Source organism: Lutjanus erythropterus, chromosome 20 (assembly GCF_056507025.1).
Source record: "Lutjanus erythropterus isolate fLutEry1 chromosome 20, fLutEry1.hap2, whole genome shotgun sequence".
Lineage (NCBI taxonomy): Eukaryota > Metazoa > Chordata > Actinopteri > Lutjaniformes > Lutjanidae > Lutjanus > Lutjanus erythropterus.
The window spans coordinates 30,064,135-30,081,975 of record NC_139336.1 but is presented as its reverse complement, the minus strand read 5'-3'; the positions used below and the strand labels follow the sequence as shown (position 1 = coordinate 30,081,975).

At 38.8% G+C, this 17,841-nt stretch overlaps 1 protein-coding gene across 1 annotated transcript in view; it reads right to left on the bottom strand.

Annotated features, from left to right (window-relative positions):
- brinp1 (bone morphogenetic protein/retinoic acid inducible neural-specific 1) overlaps nucleotides 1-17,841 on the bottom strand; it is a 159,144-nt gene that overhangs the window by 34,085 nt on the left and 107,218 nt on the right. Inside the window, exon 5 of the mRNA XM_084745831.1 lies at nucleotides 8,736-8,841. Within this exon, the coding sequence (XP_084601957.1) occupies nucleotides 8,736-8,841 (106 nt within the window). The remainder of the gene's footprint in view (nucleotides 1-8,735; nucleotides 8,842-17,841) is intronic.

Below are 17,841 nucleotides of genomic sequence, written 5' to 3'. Positions count from 1 at the left end.
ACTCAAAAGGCAGTAAGAAATGTTTGGTTACAGGTTTGTCATAATTTTCTTGTGTATATTTTGTCACAAAGTTTTGCAGCTACATTTATGCCCGAAGGTAGATAAAGTGCTGAGGTTTGGAGAGAAAAAATAGAAGTGAGAGGGGAAAAAAAAGGCATGATTAAAAGTTTAATTAGAAGAATGAAATGGAGTGGGTTTTCTATTACTGCATCCTTGTTGTAACTCTCATGGTGCTGCATACTAATATGATCCCCTTATTTAATTCATAAGCAATTAAAATAGCTGGTCTAAATTAAGTTTATTCATTTCCAAAAGATGGAGAGGGTGCAGTGGTGTTACACATAACGGATTTGTGTTCAACATTTGACAGTTGGTCAAAAATAAGTATCCAAATAAAAAAAAAAAGTACAATTTCTTTTATTCATATGCTAAACATCTGCGAATTGCAAAGAGCTAAACCTGAAGCCAGTGAACTCACACGTGACAAATGCAAAGCTGGACCACTAAATGTATCAAGGATAATAAGGAAGGAGAAAGAATGAGAACAAAATAGGAACAATTTGGAGCACAACAAGAAAATATTTGTTTTGTACTGTCTATCTTGTCCCTGACAGAATCAAAACAGAGTCTCTGAGCGTAAGAATGAAATTAGAAAAGTGAGTTTGGATCGTGGCTGATCATTTTTATAACAGTAATAGAAATAACCATCAGGTTGAAGGCCTAGAAACCATCAAAAAAGACATTTTGGGTGGTGAGTGACTGATATTATTATTTAATCTGAATACTGCCAACTGAATGAAGGCTTTTTAACTTTTTTTTTTCAGAGGAGCATTGGTCCTTGTTTTCTTTTATCAACCTTTTTATTCCCTTCAAAAGCACACCTTCATTGCTTTTGTTTGAACCTCTGAGCACTTCTCTTTTTTGCAAAAAAAACCCAAACATGTTTGGATTATTAAAGAGTATTATTAGAGAGTAACAAACATGGAAAAAAGAAGAAAATGATAGAGAAAAGATTAGGAAAAATAATTTCCACAGGTTCCAAAAGTCCAATTTTAGCATCACAAAAAAAATACGGTTCAGACTGCTTATCTTCATCAGGAATGACTCCAGTAGTGCAGAAGATCACACAAACAGATGTGCAACAATGTATGATTAAATCCTCTAAATGTAGAATTCATTCTTCTTTACCTTGGTGTTAATGACAGCTGTCTCAAAATGACTTTCTCATCCATATTCATCAGGAGCAGAGGTGAAAGTACACTGAATTTCTTGCCATACTGCTACCTCAACCTTCAATACGCTTGTTGCCCCTACAGTTTATACAGAAATTCTACACAGTGACAGTAGCAATGATTTATTTAAATGGTGCAGCCAAGTACCGCAATTACAACTAAATTTATCAGAAACAGGAAAAGTACAGGAACAGTAAGTCACGTGCATCCACACACACGCTTAAATTGTAGACTGCTTTATAACACTGACCACACAATCAGTGTTAGACTGCCTTTATATGTAATGTCATCATGTTGAGAATATTATGCAGCAGTCTATCCACATGAGTCTGCCTCTCTTGTCGTCTGTAGGGTGCATATAGTCTGGAGAATGCAACTGGAAAAAGACGCCTCCGACTACAAAAACTGCGCTCTGTCAAGGCCGTGCACTTTAGTGATGATTGGCTCTTCAAGCGCTTAAAAAGAATGGATTATGCAAACTGCAAATATTATTTTTACTCTCCTGGGAGGAAAAAAAAAAAAAGTTGCAGAGTGTTGTTCTGATGCGCTTCAGCAGTAACTAAACAGTTTTGGGAAGGCAGCAGGGTCCCCTTCAGCACGGATTAAAAACCCACACCTCTGGACTGGGCACAAACAGGCCGGAACAATTTAGAAGCAGTTTGTAAGAGAACTGACTGTTGTGCACTGGACACTGTCCCCTCGGCCTTCACCGAATCTTTTAATGGTACAGTGTACGGGACCGTACCACCCTACTTTCACCCCCTGAATCAGAACCTAAATTTATGTTAAGTCAGTCAGACTATTCTTTACGCTTGATTCTTACTCAGCCAGCGTTACGCAGCATGTTGTGTCCCAGCTACACTGGCTAATCTCTCTAATTTCTGTTAGCCAGTGAATATTTTAGTCAGCCAGAGGCCGTCTTCAGCTTGAGATCGCACTGAAGAAGCCTCGAGCTAAAACATTTGTACTGCTTTATTTTCCCTGTGCTGATAAATGAGGGGGAAAAAAAATGAGTCTTTGGACCAATTTTGTGAGTACAGACCTTCTTTTGTACTTTATGTCACAAATGGTTTGGCTAAACACGGCAAAGCAAAGAGAACAGAGACGCACTTTTATAGCTTAGATGCAATCTTCATATTGTATGAATCAACATTTTCCTTCTCCAGATCAAAACTATAAATCATCTGAATGACGTGTTATGGCTGTGAAAACCGTGTATCTCCATGATGTCATGACTGTTCATGCTCTACAGAAATAAAAGTATTGTTTTCAGACAATGCATTATTCAGCTCAGTGGAGTTTTTGCCAGTGGAACAGGTTGGAACATTTCCACAAATCATAAAGGGGTCCCTCAGTTTATCTGAAAAGTGTAATTGCCAAATGTGGGAAAAGATGCTTTACAGGCCAAATCCCAATGTCCCCCCTAAAGCCTCAAGCCATGAACCCTTACGGACTTAGCTGACGTAACGTGATAGTGCTTGAGTGCAACAGGGTGCAGGGGCCCGAAATGGTATAAATAGGAATGGGACAGCACTTTGTGACATATTCAGTCTGAGGTTTCAAAGAAAAACCTTTTATAATGTTTCAGAATTGTTTTAACTGTTGTTTGAGTGATTTGAAAGGAAAGTCCATTTGAGAACAACAGATCTAGTAGTGATTTTGTGAATAAAAACTTTTGCATATAGACTAATTAAATTAATCAGATATTCAAGAGCGCCGTCACCTACAAACTGTTTAAAACACTTCTGGGAACTCTGCGAATGTTTAACGTCACAATCCTACAACTTCAGGCAAAATCTGCAGAGATGTGGACTTAGAGAAAGTGGGCATAAAGTCTCAAAAGAGAGCGATCATGGCCCTCGCAGACTTAACGGGAATGCGCCTCAAAGTCTTTAAGTTTGCGAGGGTGGACATTAGGATTGGGCTGGAGTGTGCAGCACAGATTATTCAAATGAGTGAACTCACAAGGCCATCAAAACAAACAGAAATAGAGTTCATAAGGAGGTCATTAATTAAAGACAGGCCTCTGAATACATAATGTCCACACTGTACAAAGAAGCAAATACAAAATGAAAAGAAAATACACTGAAGTCAGGAAGTAGAAAAACATCCAAGCAGCAATTCTACAAAAGAATAGAAAGAACTACATGAATGCATCTCCATTAAAATAGCATGAATTTAGATTTAAAAAGGCATGTGGGATAAGTATAGCAGACAGTTTGACAAAAGCAAGTAGAAACAATATGACAAAACTTTGCTCTGTTTTTATTTAACCCTAAATTTTGTTTTTCTCTGCAGACTCACTGCTTAATTTACTTATACGTCCAGTTGGTTTTGAAATGGCTGATTCTTAAGATGTGGACATATGGATGTTGGAAGCCTGAACAATCTTTCTACGATGCTGCCTTCACTGATTTGAAGAACGCGCTCACAGTGTCGAACACTAGCCAGATACCTGTCATACACGCTACACGTGTCACTCAGAAGATGTGCACGGCAGAGGACTTAAAAATAAAATGATTGCATCAGAGTTAAAAGTGTGTCTCTCTCCTCTTTTCTTTGGCGTCCGTCTGTGAGCCATTACCTCACGAGAATAGGCCGGCGCATTTCCCTTAAGTTTCCTATCGATTGAACACGCCGAACGTTCAGAATGGCGAGGAGTTTGAGCACCGTGGGCTTGAGTTCAGTGTGTTTGTTTGAACCTCATTCTTTGTCCCAAAAGTCATTCCTGTAAATCTTGAATCAAGTCGTACCCGTGTGGAAGAGTAAACAGGCAGAAACCACCACACAGAAAAATCGGCAGTAACTCCATGTCCTCGTTCAGTCTTTCTTTGGAGGAATATTCACATTGCGGTAACCTCTTTCTAAGATCTGGCTAAAAAAAAAAACTGTTTTCAGTGATTACTGCTAAACCTAAAACTCTATTTTGACTAAAATCTTGCAGGATGTGAATATTTTGCATATTACACAGTGCTCTCAGTGGTCTGTGATCTTCCACATCGGCCTAATGTGACTCCTCCCCACAGTTTAAATGCCAAAAGTTTGCATTTTAGCTAATTGCCTGGTAAAAGGTCAATAGGCATTTGAGAATGAGACACATGGTGGGTGTTCATTAGATGTGCTGAGAGCTGCTAGTGCTTATAAGAGCAGTCCTGGGCCCAGCCAGTGTCTTTTCTCCTCAAGGGATAGTTTGTGAAGTCCATTTATGGCGCGTTGTCAAAGAACGGGACAATGCTGTCAAAGCTGTTTGGGGTTGTTTTTTTTTTTTGGTTTTTTTTGTTTGGGCAGCGACTGTAAAGGCCGACCAGTGGACGCAGTAAATCTGTGTTTTGTATGAATAAAAGGAGATCAAGCTGCTTTTGGAAACGCTATGAAGTTCACAAGTCGCTCCAAATGGCTCAACTATTAACTTGCAATTTTCTACATATCCAATTATTCTAAGCGCACGCAGATACAGGAAAATCATTTAAACACATGCTGCTGAGATGGTGCTTTATACCTTTCTTCTGCGAGTGTGTATTTTTCCTAATTGCACTCAGAATTACCTTAGCAATAACTCCAAGTACTCCTGCAATCATAGAGCAGACGCCTGACAGCACACTAAAATAGCCAGAGACACTGTAGCAACCATGTACTGCAACCCTATTGGCTGCGCAAAACACCTTGGCGTCTGGAGATGCACAGTATGGATTTTTTTTTGAGTTGATACTGATAACTGATAATTACTTGCTTTTCATGCAGCATGATTTGAGGCCCCGTTGATTACTGTAGAGGGTTTTATATCATTAAAATTTAGGATTATATTGATTTTTTTAGGTGTGTTGCTGTTTTTAACTTACGATGTAAACATACCCCTGTCAGCCTCCTTCCAAATGAAACCTGCAATATTTGCGTATGGAACATTTATTGGTAATTTGTATATTTGTTGTGAATGTGGTGTATCATTTATGTAGGGGATCCATTTGATTGTGCTTTATATTTTTGCTGTCTCTGTTTGGGATACTGTTGTGTGTTTCAATAACCCATTGATCATTTTGTCCCTTTTTTTGCACATGGGGAATGTGATTGGTTGTGGACAGACAGCCAATCCCTATTTAAGATGGCTTCTCATGGAAAGCAACTGTTTGCCTGATGAAGGTCTAGTACTGAAATGTCACAAATAAATGATATATTGCAAGTTAGACAGTGTGTGGGAGTCCTTTGTGTACATTTTTGTATTTTAAAAATAACCTCACATAACCTGCACTTCGTGCCACCTACCAACAACTTTGCAACGTATCTGAACAACAAGAAAATATCTGTCAACATCCTGTCAGCCACTTAGCAACCATGCATGAACATTTAGACATGCTTAGGCATAGCTTAAACATTGATGTTAATGCTGCCTCCCAGCGCATTTGTTTGGTAAAACATGGACGCCCGCAGCAAACTGAGGTTTGCACACATTAAAAGAGACAGGAGGAGCAGGCTAGTACCGCACGCTCACAGACGATCAAGCACAAACCAACTAAAGTAAATATGGAAATGGCAACTGAAGAAAATGTGTTGGAGGTCTAAGTTCCAAGTATAATAGATTACAGCATAACACTGTTTTTTTTATGTCTGAAACTAGAAGATTTGTTCTTTCTTTTGATATATTCCATGTTATAATGTTCACAGAACTGAATATTCTGTGGGTGTTGAAAAAAAAAAATGCTGGCAGGGAAAGAGTTATAGAAAACAGAAAAAAAAACCCTGCCACAAATCTTTACATGCATCACAATATCGCGATACATCGTTTTTGGGAATCAATAGCATCACCAAACATAATACTGCAATACTCAAGTTTATCAATACTTTCTTACACCCCTAGCTGATATATTTTGCTTCCACCATCAACGATTAAAGGAAATGCATCCTCCTCTAGCTATTGAAAGAATCCATTCCATTATTCATTTCTTTTGTTAATCAATACATAATTTAAAATATGCACAAACACCCACCAATGTTTCATGACTGAGATCTTTCAACTCTGTGTCGTTTTGAAATATCAAATGTTGTTAGATGCTGGGAGTGCTGATAAACATATCAAAGTGAAGAAAGTCTCTGTGTTTCTCTGTCATCTGCTTGTGTTTGTTGACACTGAGGAAAAATGGCCCACGGACATCGCCTCATGTATCTTAATGTAAGAGTGCATATCTTTCAAAAATAGAGAACTGTAGTGAACTATAAGAACGTGTATTAGCTTTATATTGCTCTTTCCAGTCGAGTCAGAAAAAAAAAAAAAAGACATTAGTTTGAAGCTGATTGAATTGCCCGGGAACTAAAAGTCAGAGGCATTAATCCTACCAACATGGGACTGCAGAGCCTGTGACCCAAGTGAATGACGAGGTTTAATCTGTGATGATTTTTATATATGCAGGGGGGGAGGGACAAAAAAAAATAAAAGCGTATGGCTGTCTTGATCTGAGAGGAACGTAAGGTCCCCGGTGTTCATGGCAGAAGGAAAACTGTAGGACGAATTAAACGATTGGATCTCATTATAAATATATTTGAGCGGCATAGACGTTAAAAGCTCTCCATTGACTATATGCCTCTCCATCCTGTGTGAAGTGCTATCGCTTTGAAGAGCACTATGATTGTTGAAGAAGTTACACCATCAGCTGTCTTTCTAATTAAAGGCAGAGACGATAATTGCTCTTAAAAGAACGCATTTTCAGGAGAACGCTCAACACCTCCCCTCACCCTTCGCCCACACACAAAATGCCTGAACACACACACACACACACACACACCAATATAATTTGGCCTAATACAAAACTCTAAGCCAGAAACGAATCAGAAAAGCTCCTCCATTCTTTCGGGGTTATTATCAAGCCAAAAGAAAGAATCTTTCCGAGGCCTGTCATCTATCAATTGAGTAAAAAAAAAAAAAAAAAAAAACAGTCTTCAAAGCACAAGGCTAATACATTTGGTGCATGACAATAAAGCTTTTCCAAAAACCTATAGAGTCCTTTGAGTAAGTGGCAGTGGAAGACTTAAAAGTGTTTCTTTGACAAACCACTTAGTTCTCTGATTTTAGAGGACGAGTAATGATCCCTCTCTGAAAAGGAAAGGGGGGGGAGTGTGGGCTGGATTGAAAATAAGCCTCTGTGATTCTCAAACTGGTTTTAATAACCTGCGTAAACTCGAATAAATCAAAAGGACCAATCACTCTATTCAAACACTTGACCGCAGTTACACAGTCTTTCATCAGTCTTTTCCCCCAGGGTGGCTGTCACTGCAAGCGATTCCTTCTCTTAGGCTAATTATTAGGTGTGTCAATGTTTAAGACGGAAGTATTTTCACTTAAAAGAACATTGTCATTAATGAGTAGAAGTTGCTATTTGTATCCACTGATGTATGAGTGACATGCCAGTAGACTGATTTTCTAATAGCAAGGAAGCCTAAAAATAAATCGTGATTTGATGCTTATATTGATTAGTATAGCAATGCATTTGCAGGCTGTAAAAATTGTCTAATTACACATTATAGTATGGACAGAGCTAGTTTTTGCTCTCATGTCTGAATAGTCTGTTCATCCAACTGTTTTGGGTTTTGCCCAGTCTTCAAATAATGCTTTAAAGGGCCTACCTGAAAAAAAAAACTATATCAGTTTAAGTGTATGCTATGTTTAGAAAATCTGTCTGCTTCACTTTGCCGTGAGACGGCCTTTTCTGATGGGAAACATCGCTCTCTCCAAAGCAACCAAACTCCACAGGCAAAATCAGTATTTTTACCTCGCAGAACACAGGAGTTGCTGGTCTGTTGCTTACTTGATCTGTAAGTTTGTTTGTGTTCTCGCGTGACTTTGGTGAATCCGAACTATCCTTTTTAAGCATCACAATGGCACAACCAAACTGCAGATTGAGGCAGTAGTGACGCAAGTCTGGTGCTCTGTGTGGTAAAATGACTGATTTCGCCTATGGAGTTTGGTTTGGAAAAAGTGATATCTGGCTTATATAATGGTGGATTCCTGTCAAAAAAAGGCTGTCTGATGGCAAAGTAAAGCGGAGAAAATATTCTAAATATTGTGCACACTCAAACAAGCTTTTGCTGCCCTGATCCACAGAAGTACATTGCATAGATTCCATACCGGTGTTCCTCTCTGCTTCTCCACAGTGGGGGCATGCCACCCACTCTCCACTGTAGGTAAAATACTGGCTATGAACTGTCCCTTTAAGAGCAGAGACTCCACATAGACAACACAGACATTGGAAACCACAGAGAATCATATTGCAATCCCCAGAGGGTTTTGGGGGAGCAAATCTATCTCGGTCCCAATTAAAAAAGTGCACTGACATTCAACTTTCGACAAGGCACAAACTGTTTCCCTTGTCCTCCAAAGAGCATTTCATGTATGGGTATGGATCCTCGTCCTTTCATTTTAGAGGCCAAAAACGGAGTTTGACCCCGCTGGCCCTGTGATGTCCGACATCACGGGGCAGCATATGAAAAAAATATTGATATGCTGGGTCTGTTTACCTTGCAGATGAAGCTTGCTCTCAGGGCTCTGCAGGAGGATTGAGCTAACCGAGTCCAGATTGTCATAGCTACTGCATCCCAGTGGCCCTGTCCGTGTCTCTGTCACCTGCAACAGAATTAAATTTAAAATTAGAGACATATATAAGAGAAAGCAAATGCACCTATGGCATGTGTGTAAATATGTGTGTGCATGTCTGTGTTGGTGCAGACATCTGCATTACAGCTGGACAATATTGTAGGGATGACTATTGGTGCGATCACAAAGTATTAACACAATGAGATTTTTGATAAATACTTGAGGTGAAATTAGGTGAAATTCAATTTTAATCCATCAATTTGCATATTTCAGAATATATTGCAGAGCACAGTGAAGTATCCTTTGGATTACTCTCTTCTTCTTCAGTTGTATTAAAGAAACTGATGCTTAAACATTGGAGATCCACATTTGTTCCTACACTACTAAAATTGGGGAAAAAAAGAAATATTTTATAAATTGAATATGGGGAAGACAATAGACATTGAAAACAGTTTGAAATCATATGGGGGGAAATATTACTGTAACAACTCTGGAAGGCTTAGACTCAGGTGCAAAGAAACACACAGGAGGCAGAGTGAGGTTCAAACAAAAATCAGTCTTTACTTGAGTCCAAAAAGGCAAACCAAACAGACAGGGAATAGGCACAATCCTACAATCCAATAAACGGACAAAGTCCAAACAATCCAGGGAGCCTAACACAGCGAAAGCTAGAAGTAAAGTCACTGAGAACAAAGACAATCTGGCAAAGACATGTGGAGCTGGTGGGGGTATATATACACAGGGGTGGTAAGGAGGGTAATCAGGGGCAGGTGAGTAAGTGGCCTCAGGTGTGGTTAATGAGAGGCGGGAAAACACAGGAAACTGAAATGACAGCATTACAAAATAAAACAGGAAATAACATGAAAAAATCCAGAATGTTACAATTACAAGCATTGACTGCATAAAATGGCCTCTGTACTTTAACCTGGTTTGAGGTTTTGTTTCTTGTTTTTGTTTTGGGAATGTAGGACAGGATAAAAGATACAGGTACTCAGTAAAGAGGAATGATATTCAAGTTTTATGTTATATGTGTATAGTTCCATTTAACATATTCAATTGAAACTGATCACATGTAGATACAGATGTTGAGCTGTGTGATTATGTGTCTTGTTTTGTCTTCTGTTTTGTTTTTGACTAATGATTTGTTTTGCCATTAAGATTGTGGGTCTTTGGTCTTTCAGAGAAAAAATGATATCTTATTTAGAAATATTGGGGTTTTGATTAAAAAAGGAAAAATCATCAGCAGGGGCAGATCTGGAGAAATATTAATGGGGTGGTGAGAGGGCAGCATGGAGACTTTAAGGAGTGGCAAAAATAAATATTTGTTTAATAGCAAACAATCACATATATCAATACTTAGATGGAAAGTCCCCAGATGAAGACATTTTAAGTCAAAAACATGACATTATTGTTGCACATAAGTAAAGCAGAAACATCTAAAAGTTGTATCAGAAATGAATAGATTATTTTAATTCCAAATCTTCATACATCACTTCATTGAAAATGTTCAGAGCAGCTCATTACATTATATGTGTCAATTTATACTTTTTACCAAATAATTTTAAAAAATTGCCTTATCTAAATGAATGTCTTAAATTTGACACATTATATACAGATACATGTGGACGTGTTGCAGCTGGGATCAGGAGAGAGAATACTTGCTGCTGTTAGCGCAGCCTGCTAACAGCAAAATCTAGGCAGGCATCATCTATTGGTGCATTTATTTGTGCTCCGACAACGGAGGTTCGCTGGCAAATTTCCAGCCAGACACAGCGTTTTATATAGGCTAATATATTTTTGAATTTTTACTTTAATGCAGCCTTTGAACTGGAAAAAACACATCAGGATATAATGGTTTCCACTAAAGACGATATCCAGCTTCATGTCACAGTATTGTTAAAACATCAGTATACTGCCCAGCCCTAATTTGCATGTGTATTAAGTGCATTTTTGCATCTTTTGTCTTCACAGTATAATTTCTGTCAGTACTCTGTTCTGATATATTCTTGTTACAGTGCTCAACACAACACTTAAAGACAACATGTGCAAAGTTAGGGATCACAAGGCCCACCAGCCATTAACAGCTGGTAGTGAGACGTTAACACCTGTTCATGACTGCTGTCAGTGGATAATGTAACTGTCATGAGGCAATTTCCTTTTCTGAGACTTTCACACTAATATATTTAACACCCTGTGGCCCACAGACAAAGGAATATTGTTCAGGGACAAAATGTATCAAGACAAGCTCTCACACAAGAAACGTGTTGTGTAATCTTTGCATTTTTTTTCCCCAGCAACTATAACGCGAGGGCTAATTGACTCAACGCTCAAAAGAAGGCTTATTGAATTCTAAACAACACTTTTACACAATGCAACATTAGTGTAGCAGCTGATGACTTGTCCAACTTGTTGCAAAGAGGTGCTACTTTTTAGAGTTGCTTTAAAAACACTTCTTTTAGGGAGAAACATCAATGGCCGCTTTCCTGGAACCATGTCCTTGTTCCATTCCCAACAAAAGCCCTGAGACTGCAGCAGTGGTTCTTGTTGCCCATCCCAAACCACCATCACAGGAAGTAATAACGCTATTCAGATGTGAAAAGGCTGCTTTAAAATATACAGCCTCCACATTTGAGACCTTGAGGGGTCTGCTCTTGAAAAGAAAAGGAGGAGTGAAATCTCTCCTCTTTTCAGTTGCCTTTGCTCATTAAGTCCTTCCAGTGGTTCCTAATAGTATTTTTCTTTTTTACAATGTTCCAAGAAGCCAAATGAGGTAGTACTCAGCAAAGGAGATTAAGGGAGAGACAAGATGAATCTCGCTAAAATCCCCAAGTGTTTTTTTTTTTTTTCTAGTGGGTCTTTGTTGAGCACAAAAATAGAAATGCCTTGCAGACCTTGAACAATCTGAACAAGCCTGACAATGAATCATATGTTTAAATTATTTGGCAGCTGTTTTATTTAGATCAAGTTCAGAAATAAAAAAAAAAACACAAGACAAACACATTTGCACCTTTTTAAGGAGAAATGTGTCAAATATTTAATGCACTAAATAACCTTTATACATCATCAGAGATTGAGGAAACATCTTAAATTGAAATGCTGACTCCTCTGATGGAAAATGCTGCAGCTGGCATGTTTTCATCCTGGGTCAGAAACTCGCCTGTTTCAAGTTTAATGTAGTGATGCCTGCGAGCTACTTAGACGTGACACGCCTCACTCTCTGAGGTACATACCAAACGCACCCTTCTAATCTGGCGGTCTATTTAAACCGCTAAAATCTCCCATCTCCCCCTCTGCCTGTCAGTGCCATCGCTGACTTGCATCAGCATCAGTGCCTGTTCATTCAGCCTCATCACCACCCCATCATCCACCTCCAGGCTCCAACAGAGGGTCTAAGATACGTGTTCATCACTCCTCAATATCTCTGTGTAAACATAATCTGCGAGGAGTGATGAGGTTGGAGCCTAGACGTCTAGACAAGTGTCTGGTCATGATTGTAAGAAATCATCAATAATCTTTTAAAAGGAGTAGATGTCCGTAATGGAGTTATATGTTAATGGAGTTTGGTGGGCAGTCACTGAAGTCCAACTCCAGAGTGTGTATTTTTGGAGCAGTGGGCTTTTGTTTTGAAGATAACAAGCTCAACTTCGCACTGACAGACAACTGACGGTTCTAAATAGCTCTTCAACTTATAGTGAAGGACTCATTGCCGTTTGTCAGTGTCAAATTCTTACACTTCTGCTCAGTGTCTCTGCAGCTTGAAGGCAACCTGGCTGAGCTTCCAGTCAAAACAACTCAACTCCTATATTAAATATGGAATATTGAAACTATACCATTTACTATTTGGACTGCAATATTCTTTGCAGAATGCTAGGACTCCTCACATATTTCTCCTTTAAGATGATGTTGTGAATTTGTTGGCAAAAAGTTGTTTACCTACAGCAGATTCTGAGCGATATTAGCATTCGTTCGGGGTCGTGTTTCTGGCCACCTGGCGAATGTGAGTCCAATATGCGCTTTCACTTCAGCTGTTTTTGATCTCCGCCAGCTCCTGAGGGAAATATCTGGCTCTTTAGCTGCTAAAACAGCTGCCTGCTGAGGCTGAAAATGATGCTGATGAGGCCAGTGAGACTGAACCAGACGACAAAGATGCAGGCCGGGAAGCCAAAACAACGACTTAAAGATGCTAGAAAGCTCCAAACTGCAGAGAGAGGGTGATCTTTTTCACTGGGTTTGTAACTATGAGTGACTCATTGCACATACAAGTTGTCATTGTTATTAAGAAACATTAATTATAGCTGCTTTAAATAAGAGCATTGACAGGGAAAATGGATAGCATAAAAAAGATAAAGAAAAGAAGTAGAGAATAAATTGAATGCAGTACCACTAATGGTCCTAAAAGGATGTGTTTTAAAAACATTTTTAAGCTTTGTAAAGGAAATTACCATCATATTAATACGATTAGAAGGCTTGGATACAGTTGAAGGGCGTTTCAAGCTGATCCACAGGATTGGGAATGGGGCCAATTTGGACATGCCTGATGAGTTTCTAAATACTTTGCTTGTGTTCTCTGTACAACAACACTTAAAATCAACCCTTCATACTAAGTTAAAACACCAAATCCTCCTATGCCACTTGTACAAAAGTAATCGCTGAAATGTGCTCAAGACCAACATTATTTGGTAAACAAAGATGGCCAATTTGTTTGTAAGATTGTCACCACCTAAGGCATCCCTAACTTGTGAATTCAACAAAAGTGTGTGTGCTTGTGTGTGTGTGTGTGTGTGTGTGTGTGTGTGTGTGTGTGTGTGTGTGTGTGTGTGTGTGTGTGTGTGTGTCTGTGTGTGTGTGTGTGATTGACAGTGTGATACCATTTTTCCTGTCTTTAATGTTGATACCGCACCAGATGGTGGGCTGACAAGCAAGAAATTAGACAGATGTATATCTTGGCATCATGCTGTTGGGGGAAAAAATGCAAAATCATGGGGAGACAGACAGGGACAGACTCTGTAGGAGAACTATACGGTCGTACTAGTCAATGGCTTTGCTCTTGAATAAATTTTCATCATCCTAAGATACTTGACATTCACAGCACAAAGCTGTAACATGACTGCTGAAAGCACTGTATAATTTAACCCCTCTTACTGTTAAGGAACGTCTGAATGCACTGCACTGAAAAATCCTGCTAGTATATTACAGTATGTTTCTGTTGCACTGTTCATGTCTGGGTGTTAACAACAGGTGACTATTAATAAATTTAATGTGAAGTGTTAATGTGGACAGATAAACATCATTAGCTACGATAGAACTGTTTTAATATACTAAACTATAAACTATACAAACATAAATGTTAAGGTCGGCGTCTTTATGCTATCAGCACTCTTTAATAACGTCCCGTTGTGCAACATGCTGTTCTTCAGCACACAAACTGAACCAAGACACTGTAAAGTCAATCAAGTATACCCTGTTTAATTTTGTTTCTATAAAAAACTCTCTTCTACATCCTAGAGAGATAATGCAATCCAAATAATCCAACACAATATCAAGACTTGACTTACTAATGTTGAGTTAACTTGCATTTTTCAAACAGTCTTGTAATTTAACATGGAATTACAGCTTCTGACAGGATAAAATTGAGTTTGATGCTTCACAGAATTAAAAAGCTACTGTATAAAAATTTAAATGATCACATTTAAAGGTGTCATGGATCAGTTTATTATATATTTAGATTATATCAGATGATTTGCAGTGGATTTTACCCTCTGGGTCCTCAGGTACAGGGCTGCTAAATGGCCATCTTTGTATGCCCACGGGCTTTTGCATTGGTTGGTTTTTATACAAAAATTAATCCTTGGCCTGGTTCCTCCTCATCTCGACAAAAATTCTTTCGAAAATGTTGCTCATTTGTCCTGTTATACTCTACAGAAGATCTCAGAGCTGATCACTATGGGGGAATTGAAGTTGACTTTAAAGGACTGGGGAAAATAGCTCCCTTGGTGAACGCAACTGTTCCTAAATTTTTACCTGAATCATTTCAGAAATCATACCCACATCATATTTGTTTTTGATCCTGACCCTGTATTCCATGTTAATTGGATTAAGTGTTTTTTTTCACTCATTTGATGTGTGTGACAGTTGTATATGTTCTGTTTGTACTGCTGTAACTTGTAACGATGTTTTCTGGTGCCCTGTCCACTTTTGAAAAAGAGATATTTTTTTTTATCTCAATGAGGCTTCTACCTGATTAAATAAAGGAAATAAATAATAAAAATGTTTTGACTTGTCTAGAGGCCACTGGATCGACGCAGGCTTGGGTGAAATGACAACTTAGTATGCAGGGTTTTACTTGGATTTTTTTTAGACAAAGGAGGCAAAAGCTGGAGAATGTGCGTGGCATGAACGGCGTAAACAGCTTGGGCAAGCACCTTTTACAGCATCCTCCACTTACATGGACTAATTCTATGTATATCCATGCGCTTTGAGCTCAAGAAAAAATAGCTGATTTTTAGTATTATCAGACTGCAAATTGACCACATGTTATGAATAATGACTAACAGGTAGAGACAGGACGAAGAGGAGGCGTCTTGCACAGTAATGGCTCGGGGCTTATTACTGTGGGATTGCTGTTACACCATTTTAATGGACTTAATGAACTGACAAAGTACACGGAGTAGGATACAAGCACAGCAGTTTGAACAGATTTTGACCTGTTAATCGGGGGAAAAATACCCACCCCGACATGCATACATGTTTTCTAAATGATCTTTCAAGTACCGGCGCTCAAAAAGTAGGCTACTGGAGCTGATATCTCGTCCTATTTACTTCTGTAACTTAAGCTAACCCAGCTTTCATTGCAAACACACATTTGTTTGCCTCACGATTACCTTGATCACACAGAAACTGTGAATGTATCCCCGTTCTAAGGTACCTTAAGACTTGAATGCTGCGTGTAATGCATCAAAGCAGTTGCTGGTAAAACGCAAAATAATTTTGGCTTAAAAAAAACTGTACATTTTGCAAGAAAGTTGGCAGCCAATAATACAGAACTTCTATTTCCACCTCTGTACGTAAAAGCAATCATTTGTTGCTAATAAAAATGAATGTTTACCGCTCTATCGAGATCTATGTCACTCCAGTTTTCCAGTCAGTTTTATTAAAACTGGGAACTATTTTAATAATCATCTAATTGTTTTTTTTAAGGATTTCAAAGTATGTTCCTTTTTTCCTTCTAGGTAAGCATTGCACTTTGAAATGCACTGCATGGCCTTGCATAAAGTGCAAGCGTAGATTGATTACAGAGCTAGACTTGCCTATCATACTCCACCATCTTGATGGCTGCTGACAGTGCACTTTTTTCCTCCTTTTTTTTTGGTGTGCTTATCGCTGAATGAATTACTTCCTTCAGAAGGTTGTGTTGCATGATCCATGGTGACTGAGCAAAGTGAATATCTGTCCTCTGTCGCCGTCGGACATGTTCCCAGGTGGCAGCGCGGACGTATGCACGAGCTGGCTCAGGCACATTTACATTAGGAGTTACACACAAATCACACACCCACGCACACTCTGGATGGATGGGTGTGCATAAACATGAGCACAGCTTGCCACATCCAGTTTACCATACAGTAATTTTTCCTCCAAGAATTATTATTCCAAGTTGGAAACAGACATACCCAGCTTTATGGATTAGAGACTGACCCTTGTAATCTGAATGACTTTAGAAGAGGAGTATGCAGCACTTGTTAGGCTCTGTCTTTTCTTTCTCCCCAGCACGCGCCATAAGAGTGCTGTGCACCAGATTATGAAAATGGAGTATAACGTAATAAAAATACAAGGAGCAATCAAAGGACTGAAGTGGGCCGAGGGGGACTTAGAGGATTTGGATTATTAAGCAGAACACAACAGTAGAATCCCACTGGGCCCAGACTATATCACAGGCAACAGTCAGAAACCACGGTTCTGGAACATCCCCTCTAATTGTCATCTGTCATCAAGAAAATCATCTAACCAAGTAAATAAGAGATGATGCACATGAGATCCTAAGTTCCTTGTATTTCTGTGTTTTAAATGTACATGTGCTATTCCCCAAGTCCCAGATGTCAAAAAAACAAGTTTCTTCCTGTCTGTGCAAACTTCTTTGTTTTCTTCAAAATGTAAAATTCATCCCGGCGACATACATAAAATGCAGCTACAGTATATCAGGTGTGTGTAGGCGAATCTGTGGGTTTTGGATGCGTGTTTTAGTGTTGAGACTCAATCTGCTTCTTCCTTTTCATATTACAGTGAATCCTATGTGATTGCCGTGAAGTACGCCAACCAAACATTTTGATCTTGAGCAGATTCTTACATGATATGATTACATGATTTAAAGAGCTGTCAGCAACATCAGGGTTTACGGTAGACCACAAGCATCTCAGACCAAACAAGTGCACACTACATTTACTCAATGACGTTAAAAACAGCAACTGAACACACATGATGTTACTACATTTTCTATTTCTCACCAAAAATGTTTTCGGAAACAGTACGCAATAGTTTAGCGTACTGCAGTGATTTTGTGCCATGTTTGGAAACAAACCCTCGCTGTCAAACTAGGTAGTACTGATCAAATAGAGATCAATATTATATTACTACGTTGTCTAATTATCGCTCAAATTGTTCTCAGAAAAACATTTTAGCTAATAAGAGAAATGGTGCTTCCCAGCGGCTCTCAAAAACTCACATCACACTGTCAAACCAGGCAGTGCTGCACAAATATGTGTCAGTATTATGTTACTACATTGCCTACAACTCACTTAAATATTTTTCAGAAATATATTTTAGTGTACCATTTAGCTGAGACAGATTTTAACCAGGCTGTCTCACACGCACCGACATCACAAATAGTTGTTAGTTGACATCTAGTGAGGCTGAAAGTTTTATCTTGCACCTTTAAATCTGAAGCAATTTGCTGCTTATACATATCCTAACATTAGAAAAAAAAAATGTTTGGCACTATTTTAATTGGAAGTTGCTTAGTTAACCGTACTCTAATTA